Raw genomic sequence first — 23,013 nt, 5'->3', positions numbered from 1 at the left:
AGGCCTAGCTAGTAACTCTGGATGCCCACCCCTGTGGTTTCTACGGAGCCTCACCCACTTCCGGAGGAATCATCTCAGTGTGTCTAAACCTCCCTCCCATGGGAAGGTGAAGGGAACAGCAACTGCAGGCCTCAGGGACCTTTATGGTCTCCCCAGGGGAAAGCGCCTGCCGCCCCCAAATTGACCCCTGTTGGACCTAACCCCAGTTAAGATGCTGGGCTGGAGCTGTGTTGCTTTCAGAGTGGCGGGGGAAGACCCTTGTGGAAGGAATGGTCTCTTCCCTCCAGAAGTCTGACTGTAGCAGCATGGGGAAGCCTGTCCCTGGGGATAGAGGTTGCAGGGCCCCTTCTGGCTGTGCTTGGGGCTGGGGGGCAGTAGGTGTCTGAAGACCTCTGTACCCATGTGACACTCCCCCTCCCCAAGACCCAAGGCCAGGACCTTCAGGAGAAGCTGATCAAGGGGTGCCACACCTTGTGGCTCTGGCCCCGGCATTTGTCCCAGCTGTCCAGGAGTTGTGTTACATGGGTGGTAATAGCCAGATGTGGCCACATTTGCCACCCCGGGGTGACAGGTCATAAACTTTGCTGTTTGTCCAGCCAGTACCCTCAGATGGTACCAGCTGCAGACAGTACACCTTGGGCATTTGGCTTTGGGAGGCTTTACTCCAGGTGCTGGGGTGTCCATCTTGCATCTGGGGTCCTGGGTCAGTCAGATATTGCTGGTTTGGCCACTACTGGGAGTGGGGGAGGGTCCCCGAGTGGAGAGGCAGGGCCTTAGGCAGTGTGGAGACTCTACCTCCTTCAGGTCTGAGCCAAGCCCTAAGCTCTAGCTAGAGTTTTAACAGAGGCCACGTGAGCACTTCCTGATGCTCCCTCTCCCACCTGCGGTGGCAGCAAAGGGTGCCGGAGGCCCCTTGCTGTTAGGACACACTGACCTTGGAGGGTGCCCCCCCCCATATTTTTTTGGCGCATGGAGGAGAGAGGAAGGGATGTGGTGGCCCCTGAGGTGAGAGCCCCAATTCTAAGGAAGCCCAATGGGGAGGAGGCCTGTCCCTCAGTCCCCAGCAGCCCCAGGCCCAGAGCTAGGTTTCTGTGGGCCCACCTGAAGGCTCCTTCCTCATGCCCCTAAGAGGCAGGTCAGGCATTTCCAGTGTCCTCTTCCCTTTCCCTTTCCCTGGCTATGACCAAGTGAGTGGTGACCCCAAGCAAGACTGGCTTTGGGAGTGGACAGCGTCTGAGGAACCCCAGCTTTTCTTCCAGCCTTTATGGGGCTCTGGGGGCTGGCGCGCCCTCGGCTGGGGAGGTGGGGTCGGGGAGAGGAGGGCGTGTGCCCCGGAGAACAGTCTCCTGCCCCCAGGCCGGAACCCCCCCCCCCCCCCCGTCCCTGGGCGCTGGCCCTCTGGGGGGCGGAGGGCGCGAGGCAGCGTCGGGCCGGCGGGCGAAGGCAGCCATCGCAGCCCAGCGGGGCCGGCGGCCGGAGCAGGCAGGCGGCAGGCAGCGGGCGGGGACTGGGCTGCGGCCGAGGGTCAGGCCGCGGGAGCCCCGGCCCGTCGGGGCGGCCCAGGGAGGCTCGTCCCTGCACGTCCCCGTGCACCGCGCGCCCGCCGCCCGGCCCCACCCGCGGGCGCCGAGACGAGGCTATTTCTTTTTCGGGAAGAAGCTGAATCTCTTCTCCTTGTCTTTCTTGCCAAGGCTGGCGTCGGGGCCGGTGACGGAGGGCAGGGGCAGGCTCTGTGCCTTGACGCGGATGCTCTGCGACTCGTTGATGGCGGTGCTCACTCCCTGCAGCCAGGACAGCATCTCCTCCTGCAGGGAGGGAGGTCAGGGGCCCGCAAAGGATGGGGGGCCCTAGGGCTGCCCGTTCTGAGGGAGCCTTGAGATCAAGTGGCTTGGGTCTCCTCCACCTGCCCCTTTGTTGGCGGGGTCTGGGCTCGGCCTCCTGCACTTACCTCATCTTTGCCATGGAAGAGCCACTCGCTGCCATTGCTCAGCCTAGCGGGACAAAGAGTTTCCTGTCATGTGGCCACCTCTGGAGCCCTCTGCCTGGACACAGGGCTGGCTCTGATCCCACAAACCCCTGAGCCTCCTCAGACCAGAACCCTCCCAGGCAGCACAGCACCTTCTGAGAGAGGTAAAAATCTAGACCATCAGCCTCTTTGATTTGAAAAATCCCTGAGGGGAAACCCAGGCCTGGAGCTGGTCCCATATAATGGGCCTCTGCCCGGCCACTAATGCCAAATCAAGCCACCGGGGAAGGGGCAGTGGACAGGAGGGGCCTCACCTCAGCTTGAAGACGTGCTTCTTCTTCTTGTAGTTGGCAGCAATCTCACAGATGGCATGTCTCAGGGCCAAGGGCTCCTCCCCATGGTAGGGCACCCCCAGGGCCAGGTTCTTGGCATCCTTGTAGAAAGTCAGTTCGCTGTTTCTGAGCACACAGTACAGGTTGTTCCAGGACCTGCGAAGATGCAGACAGGCAGGTCACCCACAGTCCTGATCAGCATCTCTATAATCAATTCCTATAGCTTTACCATTTTTTCCATTACACCATTTGTGCCCTGATAAATGCACATTTTACTGTAAAAAAATTGGAAATTAAAATGATCTGCATATAATTTTACTACTAAAAGTTAACTATTATTAACACTATGTATTTCTTTCTAGTTTCTTTTCTAGTCAACATACACTTTTTTCTATTCACATATATAGCTAAAATTGGATTATACTGTATATTCAATTTTATGTCCTGCTTTTAAGCTTAACACTATATGATGAGTATTTCCCCATATCCTCAAATATTTCTTGAAAATAATTTTGAATAGCTATATGGTATCTATCATACATATAAATACTCCCTTTATTTTTTTTTTTTTATAATTTTATTTATTTTTCCCCCAAAGCCCCAGTAGACAGTTGTACGTCATAGCTGCACGTCCTTCTAGTTGCCGTATGTGGGACACGGCCTCAGCATGGCCGGAGAAGCAGTGCGTTGGTGCGCACCCGGGATCTGAACCCGGGCCGCCAGCAGCGGAGCGCACTCACTTAACCGCTAAGCCACGGGGCCGGCCCTAAATACTCCCTTTATTGGTGGACCTTATAATACTGGAAAATTCATCCACAATTTAAATAGCAATGTGATAAACATTCTTGTGCATAAATCTTTGCTTATAATTCTGATCTTACCTTGAGATGCATTTCTAGAAGCAGAATTATCAAGTCTAAGACCAACAATGTAAACTTAACTTTTCAAAGTATTTCCACATCATTAGCATCTTAGATTCTCACTACAGAACTATGAAGTGAGTTGAGCAGGGTTTTGTTTTGTTTTGTTGCTGATATATGCCCAGTGTACTGTACTAGCACTTTTTAAAGAAACACATTTGTGCAAATCAAGGCTCATCTCAGCTGGTAAGTTTGGTGAGAACAAGAAGCTCGTAAGCTATGTGGGCTGACCTGACTCCACTGACAAACGGGAAACATGTTGCACTTTCACAGTAATGAACACTGAGGAACATTCAACTTTTCTTCTTCCTCCTCCTCCTCTTTCTCCCTTCCCCCTCCCTCCCTTTGGACGGCAGGAAGGTGGAGATCTAGTGGGGCACACAGCAAGGAGGACTGGAAGGTCAACCAGAGAACTTGACCCTACAAAGCCAGCTGCAGAACCCTTTTACGAAGCCCAGCTTGGGATCCTTCCCCCAGCCCTCACCACCTTCTTTGAGCCCAAGTAAAGCAGTTGCTAAGAAGGAGCAGGGTCTTGGAGTTAAAATCCTGCCTTGGATGAATGACATAACCTCCCTGGGACTCTGTTTCCTCGTCCGGAATACGAAACCTATATCACAGGGTGACTGTGCAGACTGCATCAGTCCTAATAATGCCAGGCCTAGAGCAAGTGTTCAGTAAATGCTAGTTTCCTTTTCCTGGTAGACTCTCCATCTAAGCAGTAAACCCCTTCAGCCCGTTGGGCCCCTGAATTCATTTTTGGAATTTCAGATTGCTTTGGCGTGTCCCCCAGGACAGGCTCTGTGTGCTGCCAGTTGGCCTGGGAATATGGCTGCCCTGTTTCCCTGGAACCCTGGACTGCCACCTGAGGCATCCCTGGATAGACTGAATCCCAGAACATGAGTGCCTCAGGGTTGGGAATGGACACAGCCTCTGAATGAATTCCTCAGGGTCACAGAGTCACTGCGTGACCGCACTAGGAGGGACCTCTGGAAGGCATCTACGCTAACCCCACTCTTCCTCCTCTCCTACTTTACAGCTGGGGAAAGTGAGGCCCAGATTGGTTAAAAAGTGGGAGTTGATCAAGGATATGTTGTTAGGGCCAAGACCTACCTACCTGTTACCCAGCCTTGGGATAACCACAGCTAGCATTCACTGGGTTCCTGCTCTGCACCAGGCGTGCTATCTGTACCGAAGGGGCTGTTCTCATCATCCCCATTTTACAAACGGGGAAACTAACTTAGGCTGAGTCACTTGTACAGGTCATGAGATTTGAACTCAGGACCAGAACGGAAGCTAGCATTTTCCCATCATGCCAGGTAGCCCGGGGCTGGCCCAGACCAGAAGCAGAGGGCACCCGTACCCCACACAGCCATGTTGCTGAGGCTCTGTTGGTGGAGAAGCCCCTGGGACCGCCCACCCCGCCCACCTGGGGCCCCTCCCACACACACCTGTTGGATGCCTTCTTGTTGGGCCCCTCCAAGTCATGCTTGCGGCCCAGGTAGCCCTCCATCTGCACGCTGTGCCCGTGGTCCCGCTGGGCCGGCAGCGTTGTGGGCTCGTCACCCTCACTCAGAGGCGTGTCCAGGACCTTAAAGCAGGGCTCGGTGGTGGGCCTCTCATCCCCGCTGGATTTCTCCTGTCCTTTCTCCTGCTGCCCTGGCGGGGGTGGCGGCTGCAGGTCCTGAGGCCCCTGCCTCTCTTCTTCCGCCTGCTCAGGGGCATATGGGAGGAGCACAGCTTGCTGAGGGTTCCGACCCAGAGATTCTACTTGGCAAAACTGGGCAGTCCGCAGGTCCCCACCTAAGCCTGGCTCCTTTCTCCTGTGCGCCTCCTGGCTCTTCCTCAACCTGCTGTGGTGCCCACCTGGCCTGCTTCCGAGACTCTGCCCACACCTCTGCTCCATTCCCACCTCCCCCCCACCTGGTCTAACAGAGCAACAGAAGGTTCTTAGGGTGAGCTAAAGGGGCCTGAGTGAGCTCTCCTCCAGGGGGGTTTCCAAAGCTGCCGGCAGAGCTCTGGCAGAACCCCACCTGGCTCCAGGCCCCTGGCGCTGCTTCAGCCAGATACTCCAACTCTATTATGCGTGGGCTCTGGCAAGGTTTCACATGAAGAAAGGTTCTGCTGCTATGACAGTTGAGAAAACACTTGTACTAGGGTGTTGAGTGGGAACTCTTCTGTCACCTTCAAACAGCGTCTAAAGCCCCTGTTCAAGCTGGGACTGTTCAAGCTAAGACACCAGGCCCTAAGTCTCCCCCACCACCTCATAAAGGGAGACCCAGACCCTCCCAGGCCACGGTGCAGGACTAACCCTGGCTGCCTTACAATCACCTCAGGAGCTTTAACAAAATATGCCCAGGACCCACCCTCAAGATGCTGCGTTAACTGGCCTGGAGTGGGGTCAGCACAGTGGTATTTCTTCATAAGCTTTTCATGCCCTCTGATGTGCAGCAGGGGTGGAGAATCAACACATACGGAGTCATTGTCCCGGGGAAAGGCTGTGGCTTTTACCTCCTGGCACCTTGCTGTGGAGGGCAGGGTGCCCCGGGTCCCTACCCAAGCCAAGTGAGGGGCTTCCAGTGGGGCCATGCACCATGTGTCAGGAGCCCACGAGAAGGGGAAGTGGACATCCCGTTCCCCAGCTGGGCACCTCCTTATATAGACGCCTTGCTGATCTGCCCTTGTACCTAATGCAGCAAGAAAGAGAGGACAGGACAGACTGGGGCAGCAGGGGCAGCCAGCCTCCCACTGCCCGGATGGGGCAAGAATGCGTTAGGTTTATAGCCATCTGGCCAGAGCCCTGCCCCAAAGGCCTGACTGCTGGAGACCTTACAGCACCAGATAGGAAGCGTCCTGTATGCCCCCAAGCAGGTCGTGTCTGGATGCCTGAAGGACCAAGGGCATCGACAGCTAAGGAGGACCAGAGCCACCCCAGCCAGTAAGGAGACTCTGCCCCTTTTCCTACTCCCTACTCCTTGCCCCAACAACTGAATATGGAGTTCCAGAAGAATGCCAGGGAGGAGCCAGAAAAGAACAGAATGTGCTGCCCATTGTGGGTCCTTCAGACCATGGGTCAAAACCTGCAGTAGAGAAATGGAGGATGCAGGTTCCATATTGGACATCAGATTGAAGCTTTAAACTGAAACAGACTGGGTAGACTTTCAGTCTGCCTGAGATGGCATTAAGGAATGGGAAGGGGAGGCTCAATGGAGACAGGGGTTGGAAGAAATGTTTGTAGCCCATCAAATTAGGACTGTTCAATAAAAGGGTTATAAGTTGAGGTTGCAGTAAGATCTCATTTAAAGAAAGGCTAATGTGGCTGGTAAAGTTGAAAACCACTACCCTAGTCTAACACCTTCAATCTATGAGAAAACTGATGCTCAGAGAGGTTAAGTGACTTATCCAAGGTCACACAGCCAATGGATATAGGAGGCAATTAAGAACATGAATTCCAGAATTGGACAGGTCTGAGTTTTTAATCACATCTTTAGGGCTCTCATCTTTTCCTGCCTAAAGCCCCTTGAGAGTTGTGGCCGGGCCACACTCATCTTTATGCATCTTGCAGTATTTATATCTTTGAGTGTCTGCAATGAGCCAGCATTGGCCACAAGGACCTGGAGGTCCTAATGCCCTGCTCGGATCATTCTCTAGGAGGGAGGAAGGGCAGGTGTGGCAGGGATGGGGCAGGGAGCCTGTGGACCCAATCAGGCCAACCCTCTGACTTCGGTATAAAGGTCGGGGAGGTGGATGATTAATGCAGAAAGTGAAGCCTCTTTTCACCCCCCACCTCTCCAGGGCTGCACTGCTCCTCCTGGTGATGGGCCAGAGCCCTCCCGCCCCTGCCCAGGGTCTCAGGGAAGGTGTGGTGGTAGACGGCGGAAGGGAAGCCCAGCAGACCCTCACAGCCATGTTCACCCCTCCCCCCAGCCTCTACTCTCCCGGGACTGGTTTTACTAGAGACCTGTGTGCCCACATTTTCTTCCTATACTTTCATTTCCATTTTCCTTCCTTTCAAGAACTGCCCTCTGAAAATAAAGGTGGGTTTTGCCAGGACTGCCTCCTGACTTAATCTTCTCTTTTGTCTGCTTCCTCCCAATGGGTGCCTGGCCCACATTCCCTGGCAGGGACATTCAGAGGCCGTGGCCAGTGTGATCAAAAGTTATATGGCTGCATCATGGGTTGGCTTTGGAAAATGGGGGGTTTCCAATGTATGCAAAGATTTCTTCTGTGCTCTTGACTGTTCACGAGGGGACAATGTAAAATGCCCCGTCCCCTCCACCCTGAAGGCTGAGGCCTGAGGAGGAGGAGCCAAGAATGGGGGTGAGAGTGCAAGTGTTTGGTGCGGCTGCTGACCGCCCCCCCCAGGCCCAGGGTTGGCAGGACCTCTCTTTCTCCCTGGGCTGGGGGAGGGGACACAGATGAGAAAGATGGGGCATGCTTTGGGCAGGAGGGCCTCCTTTCCCAGGCCCCAGCGGTAAATATGCTTTGTGCTGTCTTCCAAGGAAGAGTTGGAGGAGGGAGGGGACGAGGTGACAGTTCTCCTGACCTGGAACCATGCCACGCTCTGATACAGAGATTCTGCTGTGGCCAAGGGGTGGAGGGATCTGTGGACAGAGCGCCAGGAGGGGGTGCTGCCTGAGGAGCCAGGGCCCAGAGCTGGCTACTCGTGTTGCCATGGGGACAGGCAGGTTCTGCCCAGAGGCCCTAGATAGATGAGATGATCTAAGATTCCCTTCTATCCTCCACGCTGTAAGGTAGGAGGCCGGCTGCTTCAGCGCTCAGGTCATTAGGAGGATGCACAGATTACACCTACACTGCTGGGGTGTACCCAGCCTAGAGCCATCACCCAGAGAAGCTGGGGACACTCTGAAGGAGACGATGAAGCTACTTGGAGGAAATTCTGGGTGTCAGGCTAGGGTGGCTGGGGAATCTAGACCATAAATGGCAGTGACAGATGAGGGAGAATGGCCCAGGTTTGGGGACTGGAGTAAGGGGAGGTGCTGCCTGCAGCGTGGAGCCAGGTTCTCTGGCTTGGGGAACAGGTGGGTGGGTGGGGCGTCTGAGAGGAGGGCGTGTGTGCTGGCTGCTGGGATCATGACGTCAGAAGAGGGCAAGGGACACAGTACTGGCTGCTGGTTGGGGGACATCAGGGGAGGAAAGGGCACAGACAGGAGAGCCTTTTAGGACCTCACAGGATTGTAGTCAAACAGGGAGAGGCCCCAGCTCCTGAAGGTTGGGGGATGGCCACCTCCGAGTCTTTGCAGTCTTGTAAGCTTGACTTTTTAGGGCCCTGCCTTGCTAGGAAGCTAGCTCGGGCAGGGGAAGCAGGCAGCGGTGGGGGAAGCAGGCAGAGGGGTTGAACCACAAAAGAGGTTCAAGAAGGGGAGGGAAGGCGGGCAGGACCCATACATTTCTTCTCTGGACTACAGAAATTGAAGGTGTACTTCCAGGCCTTGCCAGCAGGTGGCGTAGGGGAAGAAACACAGGCTAACTCTCCAGCTCCCACCAGAAAAATAACCTGGTGTGTGACCACAGGGTTTTTGGAGATTTTAGAAGATGTTGAGTGAACCCAGATACATCAACAAGCAAGAAAACACAAGTGAGGGGCTTCTCTCTAAAGGAAATGGCGGTGAGAACCAAGGCATGAGGATGCACCCCAGAAAGAGACTGTTCTACCTTAGCCATACAGTGGTCTTGCCCACCTATAACACGGCAAGGCCTGAGCCCAGATTGTGTTGCGGGGGGTGGGGGGGGTCTCAAGGGAGGGGCACTCCAGGAAGGCTGGTTTGGGAGGCTTTGGCAATGGATGTTAGAATGCATATGAGGATGTTTAAGAGATGAAGCACTTCAGTGAGGGATGGTGAAAAAATGAAGGGAAAAATGAAGGACCAAATAACCACCTGGTAGGTGCCAGATGGCCTAACTCCATCTTCTCCTCCAGTCCTCATGCCCCCTCTGCAAGTAAGGCGGGTATCATCACTACCCCTATTTTACAGATGAGGGAACCCGGGGGTCAGGAGAATGAGTAACTTGCCCACAGTCACACATCTAGTGAGTGGAAGGTTGAGAATGCAGATCTGTCTGGTCCCAAACTCTGTGCTCTTGCTACTAAATCCTGCTGCAAGTGGGGCAGGTACTTTGCTCCAGAGGAAGGTACCCATCTGATGGGGCTCACGGTCTAAATGAGACAAGCCCAACTTATGTAAGACACATGGCTGACTGGCTGAGGCAGCGTGATCACGTCAGAGACACACGGGAAGGGGCTGGAATTGGGGCTTGGGGCCAGATAAGACCTACTGCAGGACGCCTTAGGCAATCAAATAGCGCTGCGAGACTGGGGTGGGGTAAATGGCCACTTCTGCAGCCGAGGACTTTTACCCTTCCCCAGCATCTGATGTCTGGGCTCTGGTCCTCTGGGTGAGAGGTAGGTGAGAGAGGCTGTCAGCAGACAGGTTGGGAAGGCTGTTCAAAAGACAAGTGTTTGCAAGAGAAGAAAAGGAGATGGTTTGTTGAGTTGAGAGCAGCCAAAGAGATGAAGAGATGGCAACTTAGACTGGGCAGAAACAAATGCCTAAGGAGAGAAAGGAGAAGTTGTTGCTGAACAGGGGAAAGAGCACGGGAGGAGCTGCGGCGGGAGCAGGCAGTGAGGGGTCCCCGGGGATGGTGAGGTGCTCTCACAAGAAGTGGCATGCGGGGGCAGAGTGACTCAACACCGGGCCCCAGGGGCCATCTGTCTGAGACGACAACTGGGAAGCCAGGGAAGACAACGGGAGGGGACACAGAGCAGAAAGCCACCAGGTAAGGTGAGTGAGGGGGAGTGGCAGACCCGGTCCATTGCCATCACAGGGAAGAGGAGAGCCAGGCTTCCTCTGGAGCCATCCTCACCACTCCCACCGCCGGTGTGGGCTCTTCAGGCCCCTGCCCTGCAGGAGTTGGTGGCTGCTTGATCCCTTGCTGACCCCGAGCCAGCCACTCATCATTAGAAGGACTAAGAAGAGTTAGAGAACATGACTCCCCCATCCAGATCCACCACCCAGCGGTCAAGTCAACAGCTTCAAATCCCACGTCTGCGCCGCCTCCAGTGTCAACTGAGTCCCATCCTGACTCCATCAGTATCTGGGATGCTCTGAAACACAGCTTGGAAGAAAGAACTTAGGAGGAGCCTTTGGAGCGGTGGGGCCAGGAAGACCACATCTGACCAGAGCAAAGAGAGCTGGGCACACCCAGCAGCGGACAGATGTCCAGAAAGAGCCTAGAGCGGGTTTCTCTGGGGAGCCTGGAGTACCAGGGCACAGGGGCCAGACTGCAGGCAGACACACCCCTGCCACGCTGACTCAGGCATCCTGGGGAGACAGGGACACGCCCAGGTTTAGGGGAAAACTGACGTTCTTTCCAGGTCAGGTCTGCTCGTTAGGAACAAATACATGATTTGCATTTACTGCAAAATGCCTGAGACAGCAGCTCAGCTCCATCCTCACAGGGGAGGGGAGAAAGGACTGGGGAAGCTTGCTCAGGCAAGAAGAAACACAGCTGCGGCCTCCACACCCACTCCCTTCCATCCGAGGACGTCAGAGCCCTGCCGCTGGCCACTGATTAAAGCCCCGGGTCTGCCAGGGAGGCTGCAGCTGGGGGGAGTTACCCAGGTTGCCAAGAAGGCGACAGCAGCTGTCTGCAAGCCCAGTGCCGCTCAGCCCCTGGGGCACCGTCCCTCACATTCACCAGTGCTGGTTACCTCCCTGCAGCCACAGCATCCTCTGAGACTACGAAAGGGAGAGGCAAGGGACCTAGGAGTCTCGACTCACTGTGTTCATCCCTGACAAGCTGCCCAGTCCTCTCTCTGGGGAAGCCAGCTGCAGGCAGACTTGGAAGGTCATGGGAAGAGTGACATCTGCGAGCTGGCTTGATAAGAGTTTTCCCTGACAACCTGATGACGAACAGCACCCAGGCAGTTGCTTTCTGGAGTGGTCTTGTGCCCCAAGGTCGCCCCTGTACCACAGACTGGATCTAGCCTTAAGGCTAGGAGGCAGACAGGGCATAATTGCCCCAAACCATGAACCCTGAAGACAGACTCTTGTCATAGCCCCTAGGAGCACCAATCCCTTTCAGGGGTGTCACTCCAGTTGTCACAGCAGCCCTGTTGGGAGAATTCCTAGAGCTGGCCCCGCTTCCCATCTGAAGCCGGTAACCAGGCACAGTGCTGGGGAGACTGCCCAAGGCTGTTCGCTGGGGGCCTGGAAGAGGTGGGTGACGGATCCTCTGCAACACCGTTTCTTCTCTGTGAAGCCAACCTCAACAATCATCTCACCAAAAATGTGACACGACGGATTCTGAGGCACCCAGAGCCTGGAAGACGGGGACACTTAGCAGGACCCCCAAGCCCCTGCCAGAGCCACACTCAGGATAAGGGGAGACACATAAGATGGGGGGTGATGGGGTGAGGATGCCCCAGGCCCCGAGAGGAAAGGGAATGGCTGCGCCTGCTGCCCGGCTCCCCACCAGTACCAGGGGGCTGTCTTCAGGGCACAGACCTTGGCAGGATCTGAGGTCTGCCCCGCCCCTCTTCCCGAAACAGGACAAACACCCAGTCCTCTGCCTCTTCTTCCTCATCTCCAGCCTCACAGCGGCTGGCACCTGACAAATGAGCCAGATTTCTTAGAGCTAAAGACTCAGGACAAGATGAGAGGAAAGTGGGGAAAACCACCTCTCCCAGCCTCTCCCTCGATTCAGGCACACTGCCGGCATTCAGGAATGTTCTGGACTTTCTGTAATCCTGCAGAGAGGGTTGTATGAAGGCAAGGAGACCAAGGAGGACTAGGTGGTTTGTCTGAAGGTTCCGGCAGAATTAAGGACTAGAACCCAACGTCCTGACTCCCACATCTGCCTTTCCTAATACCTCGTTTCTTCTGCTTGGCCTCACACGCACTTACGTACTTACCTGCATGAACAGGTTAGTTTTTACCAGAACATGCTCTAACGTGGAAAGGCAATGAATTACACAATGATGTGCTTGAGGAAAAGACTGATGCAGGAAACAGTGCTCCCCTCCCTGCGTGTACCCATGTGAGCATGCACACACGGGGGAAGGGAGGGTGGGGTGGGGCCTGCAGGGTGGCCCCCAGCAGTGTGCAGTCTAGACAGGGGTTCAGGCGTCTGGTCCACTCCCGTCTGTTCCCCAAGCAGGAAGCTGGCATGCACTAGTGACGTATTTCACATGAAGCAGCACCGCATGGGTCTATTCTACAGGGCACCGACACAGACCACACACGTGGGACAGCAGGAGAGCCACCATCAGTAATCCAGGCCTACCCCAGGGAGGAGGGGCAGCAGACAGCCGGCCCTTCCTGGGGGAGGCCTGCGGTTTCTGTAAAGGTTTCCCAGCCTGTGTGGGATCCATTCTCCTCTCCTCATATCAGAGACCAACTGGGTATCACGCCCTCCCTCGGAGTTTTGTGGGCTCAACAAAGGGCTTAGAAAGGAGCAGCAGCAGGAAATCTGTTTCCGTGAGGCCCCGGGCCTGGTGGTCATCTGATTCGCCATCTGGTTTCTTCCTGGTACCGGGCACAGGCCAGTTTTCCCATCTGGGGGAGCGGCTTGCTCCCTGGGAAAGGTCTCAAATGTGGGCTCACTCTCTCCTTCCAGAGAGGTACTCAGGTCCAACCAAATTTTATTCCCCCAAACCCAGTGACGTTCAGGTGTTGGATGGAGGCGGCTCTGATGCACATGTAATTACATTTGACAGACGTACACGACAATGACACAAACAATGGATGGAGTTGCTCAGGTGGTCACAAAGGAGCCCGCAGACACGGGACACCACTGCACGCAGACACATAGGGATGCACAGCTGAAGCGTAGGTGGGGGCAGGAGGCAGGGAAGGTCCCAGCCCCAGTGTCCGCAGTCCGTGCCAGCCTCCAGAGTTCTGTCTCCTTCTGGCGGGGACTGTTGCTGGGAAAAAGGGGCTGGGACAAAGTCCACCAGAGACCCCCACAGGTGACGACGAGAGCTTCAGAGGGAACATCTGGGAGAGACCCTCCAGTGGGAGCCCAGCAATGCCCTCTGCTGGACATGAAGGGCTGGTGCAGCTCAGAAAGGGAGGCTCTGGCCAGGCTGGAGGCGGCAGAGTGAGCTCCGAGTGTTAAGTGTGAGTGTGTGTCTCACTCTCAGAAGTGTGAGAAGGGCTGAAATCTGGACCTGACAGGGATTTTGCACAGGAATACTCACTATATGTGCATTTTTCTGGAGTGGTTGGTGTACCAGAAATTTCCACCTAGAATAACAATCTCCCTAAACCCCCAAAAGTTCAGGCAAGCTCACCTGGGCCCCTGGAGAGGTGGGGTACATGCAGGGTGAAGCCATGCAAGGCAAATGCTGAATTCTTGCTGCCTTCTCAGTCAGCATCTCCCCTGGGCATTTCCCCAAAACCTGGCGTACAGCCTCCCAGGCCCCCTGCACAGACCCCTAGGTCCTTTTAGCTAAGGGACCACATGAAGCCATACGCCCCAGGCCTCTGGCAACTGGTCTGTCTTGGGTCTCTCCCTCCCCTCCCCTCAGCCACGACTCCAACACACCCTCCTTTTCTACAAGTTGTGGGGTCTGGCCCTGTGACCCAGAAGCCCCGGGCTCTCCCTCACTCCTGCAGGGCTCCTTCAAGTCTGTTCTTGCCTCAGAACCAGCTCCATATCCAAACTCACTGCCCCACAGGCATCAGGCGAGGAAGGGGCAAAGCAGAGGGGCCTCTGCACAGGAGGGAGGAATCTGCTACAGGGGGTGGCCCTGCTTCACTGCCCTACACGCCCCAGGCTGGGGCAGGCGAGACGGGATGGTCTATGTGTGAGTGTGTGCAGGGGGGACTGTGTTGGGACGGAGTGAGAGGGAAGATGGGGAACAGGACAGTGTATACAAATGAATCAGCCCTGTATAAACTGCTTCCCCTGATGAAGAGGGAGATGTCTTTATACAATAAAATTTATTACACCAGACAAAACCAAGCTAAGAGAGTCATGTCAGTGGGCTGGGATGTCAGTTTCTTCTGGGTTGAAGGGACGAGAGGAATTATTCTAGGAATTAAGAAATCCTAAGTAAAAAAGGAAGACTGATCTGAAGGAGGAGTCTGGGGGGTGGGGCAGCACGTTCCGTCCTTGCCTTCCACCCTGGCTGAGCCTAGTAGGGATGACCGGGCTCTGGCAGCAGCGACTCCCAGGAACTAGACAAATGGGACATGAAACTGACCGGGGATGTTCTCTCGGTGGTGGTGTGATGGGGACCTCGGGGAGCCTCCCCTGCTGTTTCGCCTTCCTCTTCTTGAGGCCTACAGAAGACACGGCGCCTTTAGAAACAAGCACCTCCCAAGGCAGTGCCGACCTCCAAGGCCTAGCTCCTCCCACCTCCCCCCTCCCCAGCCCAGAGCACGTGTCTCCCACCCCGGCCTCCTGGCAGCCGGCAGCAGTTTAGCAGGGAGCTGTTTAATCTGCCTTAAACTGAGAAATTAAGGCAGGTACTTTAGAAACGGACCTGGTTCCATGCAGAACGGGCCCCAAGGGCACGTGTTCAGGTGGCCCCCAGAGGGGGAGGCAATTCTCAGCAGCAGATTTGGGGGAAACAAAAGCTCCTCTCTGCCCTCAGGCACTGGATTTCTCTGACTAGGGGCCCAGGAGTAAGAAGTCACACGTGCATTTGTTCTAACGTCAGGGGGCCTGTTTCTGAGTAAGGGTACCCTCCTCCTCCCCGCCCCCCCCCCCCGGCCCCGCCTCAACAGAGTGCCCCCCACGGCCTGGTGCTCCCGCACTCACCCGGTCTCCTCCACAGGTCTGTCTGGGGTCTGGCGTTCTTTTAGCTCAAGCTAGAGGAGGAAAAGGCCAAGGGGGTCAGAGCGGCCACGAGGGGAGACGGCTCTCAGACAAGCTTTCTCTAAAGATGGCTCCCCGTACCCGACACACCCTAGAGCATTATCCCCTTTTGTCTCCTGCATTCAAAGGTCAGTACTTTCTACCTCTCCCATTTCCTTCCCTCTCTCCCCCCTGGCCAAGCCTTTTACACTGTCCATAGGTGCCTAATAACTGGCTGAGAGTTCCTGACTTGAGATACCCCCGAGGCGAGGCTGCCCGCTGCCCCAGCCCCCCAGCTCACTGTGGTGGGCTTCTCCAGGGCAGCAAAGCGCTCCGCCCAGCTGGCCGTGGACTTCTCAAAAGCCTCATGTCTCTTGATGAGCTTCTCCACACTGTCCACCGTGTGTCCAAAGTCCCGGCTGGCCAGGTAGGGTTCCTGGGCGATGAGCCACGCTTCTGCCACGGAGGCGTCCCTCGAGAACTGGCACACTTCCAGCACTGCCACGGAGAACAAGCCAGAGACCCACCCACAAGGCCCAGGGGTCTGTCAGCACACAGAGCTAATAGCGGCCACTCAGCAGACAGACACGGAGCTGGCGGTCAGGCAGGAGGCCTGCACAGGTGTCCCTGAACCGTATGGACACCCTGCTCAGTGGTGACCTGCTGCCCGAGGCCACTCCATCACCACACTGGGCACTGCCTCATCTTCATTGATAGTTGTATTTTAAAAACACGTTAATTAGAACAAACTCTATTCTGAAAACAAAATGTAGTTTAGATGTCTCCCTTTGAGGAGGGCTCTCTTCCAGCCCTTGGCTGTCTCACATAATCGTGCATAAGCGGCCATGGCGCCAGGCCAGGCCTTCTTGGCTCAGGGCTCTGACCTGAATGGTGGGATTTTCTCCTGAGCCCCCAGCTGCAGAGGACCGAGCTCCTTCTGTGCCCGACATGCCTCAGACCAAACATCTGGGATGCACCTGACCCCACCCCAGGCCGCAGCTCTACGGGGACACCAGCCCTGCACGAGGAGGGGGGCAGGGGGGCAGAAGGCGGGCAGGGCGCAGGTGCACTGGCTGGTTAGAGGTAGGCTTCCAGCAGCGTGTCCGCAGGTCTTCTCTGTGGACCCTGCAGCCCTGGGCCCCAGAGCTTTGCTATGAGTGGTGCTGTGAGGGCTTTTCTCCAGGCAGCAGTGAAAATCCACCATGTTGTGACATCAAGCCCCTCACCCCCACAGGGTTCTGGCCCTGCCCCTCCTGGTTCCCGGGCTCCCAGGCTACACTCACACATGCAGAGCTGCTCCCAGCGAGTCTTCCACTTTTCGTCCATCTCCTTCCTCCTGGACACCACCTGCTGCAGCTTCTCTCTGACCTGTGGGGAGGAAGGGGGAAAGCTCACGCTTCGGCAGCCCTCCCCCGCCCTCTGAGGTGGTATGCAGGGGAGCCCTGCAAAGAATGCTGGGCTTGGTCACGCAGACCTAACTTCAAGCCCTGGCCCTGCCACTTGTCAGCTCTGCAGCCTTGGGCAAGTTACTTAACCTCTCTGAGGCCAGGTGTGCCTCGCCTAGGAAGTGGGTTTCGCCAGCTCCAAAGCACACACACATGTGGGCGTTAGGCAGGCTGCGAGCCTGCTCTCCCCACTAAGCAGCCAGCTCCTTGGGTGGGTTTTGTGGGGCTCTAATTCCCAGGCCTGCACACTGCCCGATGCTCCACGAGTGAAAGACAGATGAGCCTCCTTGGAGGAACCAGAGCTCTCTCCCAGGAAGCTCTCTGGCCCGGCCAGAGGGGGCAAGGACGTGGAGAAGGCTCATCTCTGTCCCGCCCTCCCCCTCACCTCCTCCGAGGCCTCGTGCTGCCGCTGCAGCAGGGACTCGCCGAGCTCCAGGCAGGCGCTGAAGTTCTTGCTTCGGGTTTCGATCTCCGCCTTGATGCCCTGGTGATACTTCATGAGCAGCTCCACCGAGGAGACATCCCTGGGGGTGGCGGGTGGGGAGGGAGTTTGGGGAAGGGGAAACTCGGGGTCACCCCGGCCTGCCTGACGCCCCCCACCTGCCTGGAGTCTGACCCCACTCCCTCCTCTCTCTGGCCAGCCAGGGTGTCCTCTGCCAGCCCCACCCCAACAGGAACACTCATGCTCCAGTTCCTTCCATTGGTCAGTGGCCAGGGCATGGGCAGGGGCTGCAGGGACCCCAAAAGAAGCCTGGAAATGTTATTTGGCAGTAAAAAGGAAGGAAGTACTGATCCATGCTACAACACAGACGAACCCTGAAAAGATTACGCCAAGCGAAAGAAGCCGTCACAAAAGGCCACATATTACATGATTCTATTCAAATGAAAAGTCCAGAATGGGCAAATCTAGAGAGACAGAAAGCAGAGTAGTGGTTGCCAGGGGCTAGAAGGCGGCGCGGTGGGGACTGATGATGGCTACGGGGGACAGGGTTTCTTTCCGGGCTGATGAAAATCTTCTAAACTTAGATTGTGGTGATGGCTGTACAACTGTGAATAAACGAAAAACCACTGAACGGTACATTTTAAATGGCTGAATTGTATGGTTGTGAATTATAGCTCCATAAAGATGTTAAATATAAAGCTTGGTTATCAGGACACGCACCTTCGGGGCAGAGGGACAGAGATGGACCAGCAATAATTGCTAACATGACGCAAAGTGCGTAGAGAGCCGTGGTCCCTGCCAAGGCTGCCCCCACCTCTCACAGACAACGAGCTCCTTCCTGAGTTGTAGGGGAACGGCCTCCCACATCCCAGCACTGGGGAAGAGGGAACAGTCTCAGACCTGCCCAGCTCTGGACATGTGAACCACTTATTTTCACCAACAACTGTGGTCAATGCCCCCACTGCAGAATCTGAATGGCAGATGTCTTTCTCGCCATGCTCAGGACTCCCTTTACTCTGAAATGGTCAGTCTTCCCAGCAGAAGCTGAGCCCCTCTATTTCTGCCTGGACCCAGCCTCACTTGCCCCCCGGGGATGCCTGTGCACCCACAGTCCAGGACTGTCTCTCCAGGGTGGAGCCCCAGTGCAGCACCCTGGTCTGCCAGCCTCAAGGACAAAGTGGCTGAGGAGTGGAGCTGCCCTGAGGACGCCTCCCTCACCTGGGCCTCTCCTGGGTCTCGATCTGCCGGATGATGCTCTCCATCCAGGAGAGGAGGTCTCGGACCATGCTGAAGAAGCGGAATTTGTCTGCCGTGTCCACCAGCTGGGTGCGGCGCCCGGCACAGGCATCGAGCAGCGCCTGCCACGCGGCAGACACCTCCTGCTCCTTCTTCTGGATGGTGTCTGCATTCTCCCCAGCGTAGGCCATCTGCAGTTCGGCGGCCACATCCTGGAACTGCTGTACCTGTGGTCGGGCAAAACCGGATGCTGTTGCCAGGCAGACATGTCTCGGGCCGCTGATGGGCGAGGAGACTGCCTCCTCCTGGCCTCCCTCCCCAGGGTACTGGGTCTTCGGCCTCCCACCCAGTGGGTGCTGGGGGAGAAGGCTCCTTGCTTTGGTACCTCTGCCAACCCAAGGCACCCCTGGGGCTTTGATGAGGATTTGGGAATAAGAGGGACTCTCTGCTCTTTGATCTCCTCAGGATATGATAGTCAGAGTAACTACGTACCACACACTGTTCTAAACATGTTCTATTTAACAGCTCTCTCCATCTTCACAACAACTCCCTGAAGGAGGCACTATTATTACCCTTGTTTTTGAGATGAGGAAACTGAGGCACAGGAGGCTCAGTGACTGGCCAGTCACTCACACCAGTAGAGGGGCACGGTTGGGATTGGAAGCCTGCACTGAGTGCCTGTCCTTAACCACCATGCAGGCTGCCTGTCCAACGAAGGGGCTGTACCAGACCCCCCGTTAGAGGGCGGCCCCAGGGCGATGAAGCCTCCTTCCTGAGACCTCAGTGGGGCTATACGTGCCTCAGGGTCTCTGGTACCCCCAAGGCACAAGAGCGGCACCCCAGGCCCCACCTCCAGCCAAAGGCCAAATCCGTCAGAGGTCCCCTTCTGGTTGAACCAGGGGCCCAACCTACCTTGGGGTTCCATCTCTCAGCCCCACTGGGTCGGTGCAGGACTGCACAGCCAGCCCATCTCTCCCTGCTCCACTGGAAGCCTGGCAAGCTCGTGGCAGCTGGGGCCACCCTCACCCTTTCTATCATACTCAGTTCTATGGAACCCTAAGACCCTGTGGAGGTGGCTCTGGGGGCACCCCAGTGACGGGAGGATGGGGGTCTAAGCAGATCCTGGGGTCCCCCTAGCTCCCATGTGGAAAAGCTCAACAGCCCGGTGGCTGAGGGCATGGTGTCTACAGCCAGACTGTAGGATCTGAATCTGGCTCCACTGCTTAGCTACACGTTCCCCGGGCAACTTATTTATCTTCTCGATGCCTTGCTTTCCTCATCCCCAAAATGCAGAAAATATCAGTACCCCACTAGGAGGGAGGCTGCGAGGATTCGGTGACTGCACACATTGCTCAGAATGGTACCTGACACTAGAAGAGCGCTACACTCCTCGTGTGTTTGCTAATCACACTGCTACATAACCAGAGAAACTGCATTGTAAGGTATTTTATGCTTTGGGTTTTTGTGCAAGTTCAGCTTAAAGAATTAGTTCGGAAGCTAGGGAATGTGTGAAAGCCCCTGCTCCCTGCCTTACTGCCCTGAGCTGTTGCCTCTCTAAGGAGGCAAAATCTCCTGGTGCTCATTCTGGAGGTTTCCCCCCTGGAAGCCCGGAGGGCCCCGGGGAGTTGGTTGTGGGGAAGACGTGGAAGGCAGGTCCCTGGAGCCTGCGGGTGGGCCACGAGGGGCAGGAGGCACCTGCACGCCCAGCTGGTGGAGCTCCCGCTCGAAGGCCGTGTGCACGCGGTGGAAGGACTCGGCGGTGCTGGCGTCCAGCCCCACGTCCTCAGGCAGCTCACGGTGCTTCTCGTCGATGAGGCCCAGGATCTCGGTGCCCGTGTAGAAGTAGCGGTGCAGGTCGTAGGAGGCGGCCAGCAGCTGCACGCGGGTGTCGATGAGCTCCAGCAGGTCGGCCCACATCTCGTTCAGCCCGTCCTTCCACTCGGCAATGGTGGCCGCCTCGCTGTGGCCCGCGTCGATGAGCCGCTCGATGGTGGCATTCACGTTGTCCACCCGCTCCTGCCCAATCGCCCCAGTCTCCCGCGCAAAGTCCCGGAACTTGTCCCGGAGCAGCTGCACAGGGGTAGAGAGAGATGTGGTTATGGGGGCTTGGGGGCGGGATGCAGTCATCACACCAGCCGCAGACCTTCCCAGGCCGCCACCACAACCACCTGGAGCCGCGCTCGCACACCCTCCCCAGGGCGGCCTGAGCTCACACGGGTGTGCCCGCATCTCTGCGGCGTTTGGCAACTGGCAGGGTGTTGTGTGTGTGGAATGACGGCTCCTGCATCTAGTGCAGTCAGGGAAGACAAAGAAAGCGGTCGCTGTGAGTACTCACAGTAACGTGGTCAAAGTCTTGCCCCATTTCTGAGGAGGAGGCCACCACCTCCTTTTCTGCAATCCACTGCTCCAGGTCATCCGCCTCTCGCTTCAGCTGGAACAGGTGGTACATGTTTTCCAGCTTCCGCTTACGTTCCTCTGCCGCGTCCTTCAGCCCTGCGTACTGCTTGTCCACTTGCCCCTGAAGTCTGATAATCTGTTCCCTGGAATTCCAAACAAGACAGCTCTCAGAGACCGTGATGGAGGAGCCAGAGCAGCCAGCTCAGAGGAGCCGACTCCTCCCCAACCCTGCGGTAGGGAGAGGTGGGGACGCGAAGCAGAGGAGAGGCAGCCACAGAAGGAACCATCCCTTAGACCGTGATGCCTCAGGGGATGACAGAAATATGTGCCCCTGGGAGGTGGTTCCTCCACACCGTCCCTCACTCTGGGGAGCTCAGAGAGACACAGGAGGAACTTCTCCAGTACTCTCCCACAGAGGCCGATGGAGCAGCGCCGTCTGAGCGGGACTCCAGTAGCAGCAGGCCCTGCTCAGCTCCTCAGGGAGGGACACGCAGCACCAGGGGCTCAGGCCTTGGGCAACTGGGGAGATGTTGGGGTGGCTGCTGAGGACACGCAGTCGTGAACGCCCTAAAGGCAACTGAGGACTGGGCCACGTCTGGGGGCAGCCTGAGGTGTCTGGTCCAGTGAGCTCCTGTTTACGCAGAACCCACACAACTGAACAGTCTAGGTGTAGGTTTGCTACCTTCACTCCCATGTAATGATTTTGCTGAGACACTGTGAGACCCTGAAGTAACTTCTGGACCATAAAAAGAAAAGCGAAGTTAGTCTTCGGTGTCTCTTAGCAGTGGAACTCTTCAAAAGACTGGAGTTCTCGGCTCACCAAGAGGGCAGTTCTGCTATTTCATTTTCTGATCTCTTTGCAAACCAGGCCTCAGTTGGCCCTGTTTGAAGTTCCTCACACAAAACCATGACATAAAAGGGAATGGGACCAGAAAGTAGTTTTCTCAAATCCACAGTTTTCGGGAAAACTGTTCTCGTTTTCCCACTTGGACCTGAAGCGGTCCTGGTTGGTGGGGCCCTGGCCTGACGCCCATGACCTGCCCACGTCACCAGGGAGGCACCCGCACCCCTCGGGGTGGCCTGCGGACAGCAGGCTCTGGGCCCGGCCGGCCAGCTGCTTGATGCTCCTCCCGTAGTCCTCCACCGCCCGCTGCTGCCGCAGGTGCCGCTTCAGCATCACGATGGCGCCCTCTTCATCCTAGGAGGCAGCGACCGTCAGCGCGGGCTCGGCCCGCCCAGGTACAGCCCCGCTCCTGGAGACGCCCGAGGAGGGGGAGCCAGGCTCGTGGGACACCCTACAGGAGGACCGTGCACAACACCTTCCTGCTACCCTCGTTTCCCAGCAATGCCCACACCCTATCCTCCTCTCAACTCGCCTGACCCTATATGATATCTGCGCTTCCAGGCCCAGCTCCAACCCTCTGTCCCGTGAAAACTTCCTGTATCATTCCAGCTCTTAGACATCCCCTACCTCACCCCTCCCCACTCCCCCAGCAGTTCATCAGCACAGAATTCATCGCACAAAAAAGGTGAAGAACCCTTGGGTTAGAGCAAATCTCAGCTGGCACACGGGGCACTGGCTGTGTACGTGCGCTGCAGGGTGTTCTCAAGAGGTGGGGTGTCCCGAGGAGGAGGGCTCCCCTGGACACTCTCCCCCTGCCCTCACGCCTCACACACCTGGACTTACAACAATGGGACTGCCCCCAACAGCCCCCCAGCTCTTCCTCTCGGCCTTGGCACCCCGCCCGAGCCCACCTCGGGGGTCTCGTCGGAGATGACGTAGAGCTCCTGCTCGCTGATCCAGGCCTTGGCCTCGCCCGCGTCCAGGTAGTACTGCTGCGCCTCGCTGGCGTCCCGCAGGCGCTGCAGCCGCCCGGCCGCCGCCTCCCGCAGCGTGTCCCACGAGGACTGCAGGTGCCCCAGGCGCTCCTCGATGTCCCGGCAGTCGATCTCAGCCGCCTCCACCAGCTGCTGCCCTCTCTGCAGCACGTCCTCGACCCGTGGCGCATGGCCCAGGATCTCGTTCTGCAGTGTCTGCGGCCGGACAGCAAGGGCTCAGAGGCCAGGCCTTCCCACTGGGCGGGGGAGGCCAGCGCGACACCACACACCTCTCGCCCTCCCACTCAGGGAAGCTGGAGTGGAGCAAGGGGTGGCCATAAAGACTGCCCATGACCACGTGCCAGGCACTTCTCGTCATTCTCCTGGGACTCAGAAACCGGCACAGATCAGTTAAGTCAGCCGAGGCAGGCGTGGCAGAGCCGGGATTTGAACATGGTTCTCCCTGATCCCAGAGCCTGTGCTCTTGACTGTCCCTATTCTTCCCATGTTTCAGCAGAGCTTGACTTCTTAGTTGTACACGGTGGAGGAAAGGAAAACACTTTTTAAATGCCCTTTTGATATCTCATTTTAGTGGCTTCCATTCCATATAAAACAACAGTCAACAGTTGCCTGC

At 56.7% G+C, this 23,013-nt stretch overlaps 1 protein-coding gene across 2 annotated transcripts in view; it reads right to left on the bottom strand.

Moving 5' to 3' along the window:
- Positions 1–1,603: 1,603 nt before the first annotated feature.
- The window catches only part of SPTB (spectrin beta, erythrocytic), a 109,882-nt gene continuing 88,472 nt past the window's right edge, over positions 1,604–23,013 (bottom strand). The window contains exons 23-36 of one of the 2 annotated variants that reach the window (XM_004426243.3): positions 22,317–22,595; positions 21,629–21,759; positions 20,500–20,704; positions 19,860–20,234; positions 18,147–18,391; positions 16,872–17,010; positions 16,325–16,409; positions 15,343–15,539; positions 15,006–15,055; positions 14,446–14,524; positions 4,667–4,959; positions 2,281–2,454; positions 1,949–1,991; positions 1,604–1,805 (exon numbers count right to left, since the gene is read on the bottom strand). In XM_004426243.3, coding sequence (XP_004426300.3) covers positions 1,638–1,805; positions 1,949–1,991; positions 2,281–2,454; positions 4,667–4,959; positions 14,446–14,524; positions 15,006–15,055; positions 15,343–15,539; positions 16,325–16,409; positions 16,872–17,010; positions 18,147–18,391; positions 19,860–20,234; positions 20,500–20,704; positions 21,629–21,759; positions 22,317–22,595 — 2,463 coding nt within the window. In that variant the 3' untranslated portion in view covers positions 1,604–1,637. Of the gene's footprint in view, positions 1,806–1,948; positions 1,992–2,280; positions 2,455–4,666; positions 4,960–14,165; positions 14,525–15,005; positions 15,056–15,342; positions 15,540–16,324; positions 16,410–16,871; positions 17,011–18,146; positions 18,392–19,859; positions 20,235–20,499; positions 20,705–21,628; positions 21,760–22,316; positions 22,596–23,013 lie in introns of those variants that run through there. The other variant, XM_004426242.3, reaches the window with a different exon arrangement.

The sequence above is a fragment of the Ceratotherium simum genome, chromosome 24 (genome assembly GCF_057802395.1).
Source record: "Ceratotherium simum simum isolate JZ-2026a chromosome 24, ASM5780239v1, whole genome shotgun sequence".
Lineage (NCBI taxonomy): Eukaryota > Metazoa > Chordata > Mammalia > Perissodactyla > Rhinocerotidae > Ceratotherium > Ceratotherium simum.
The sequence above is the reverse complement of the archived record's forward strand: the minus strand, read 5'-3'. Positions and strand labels throughout refer to the sequence as shown.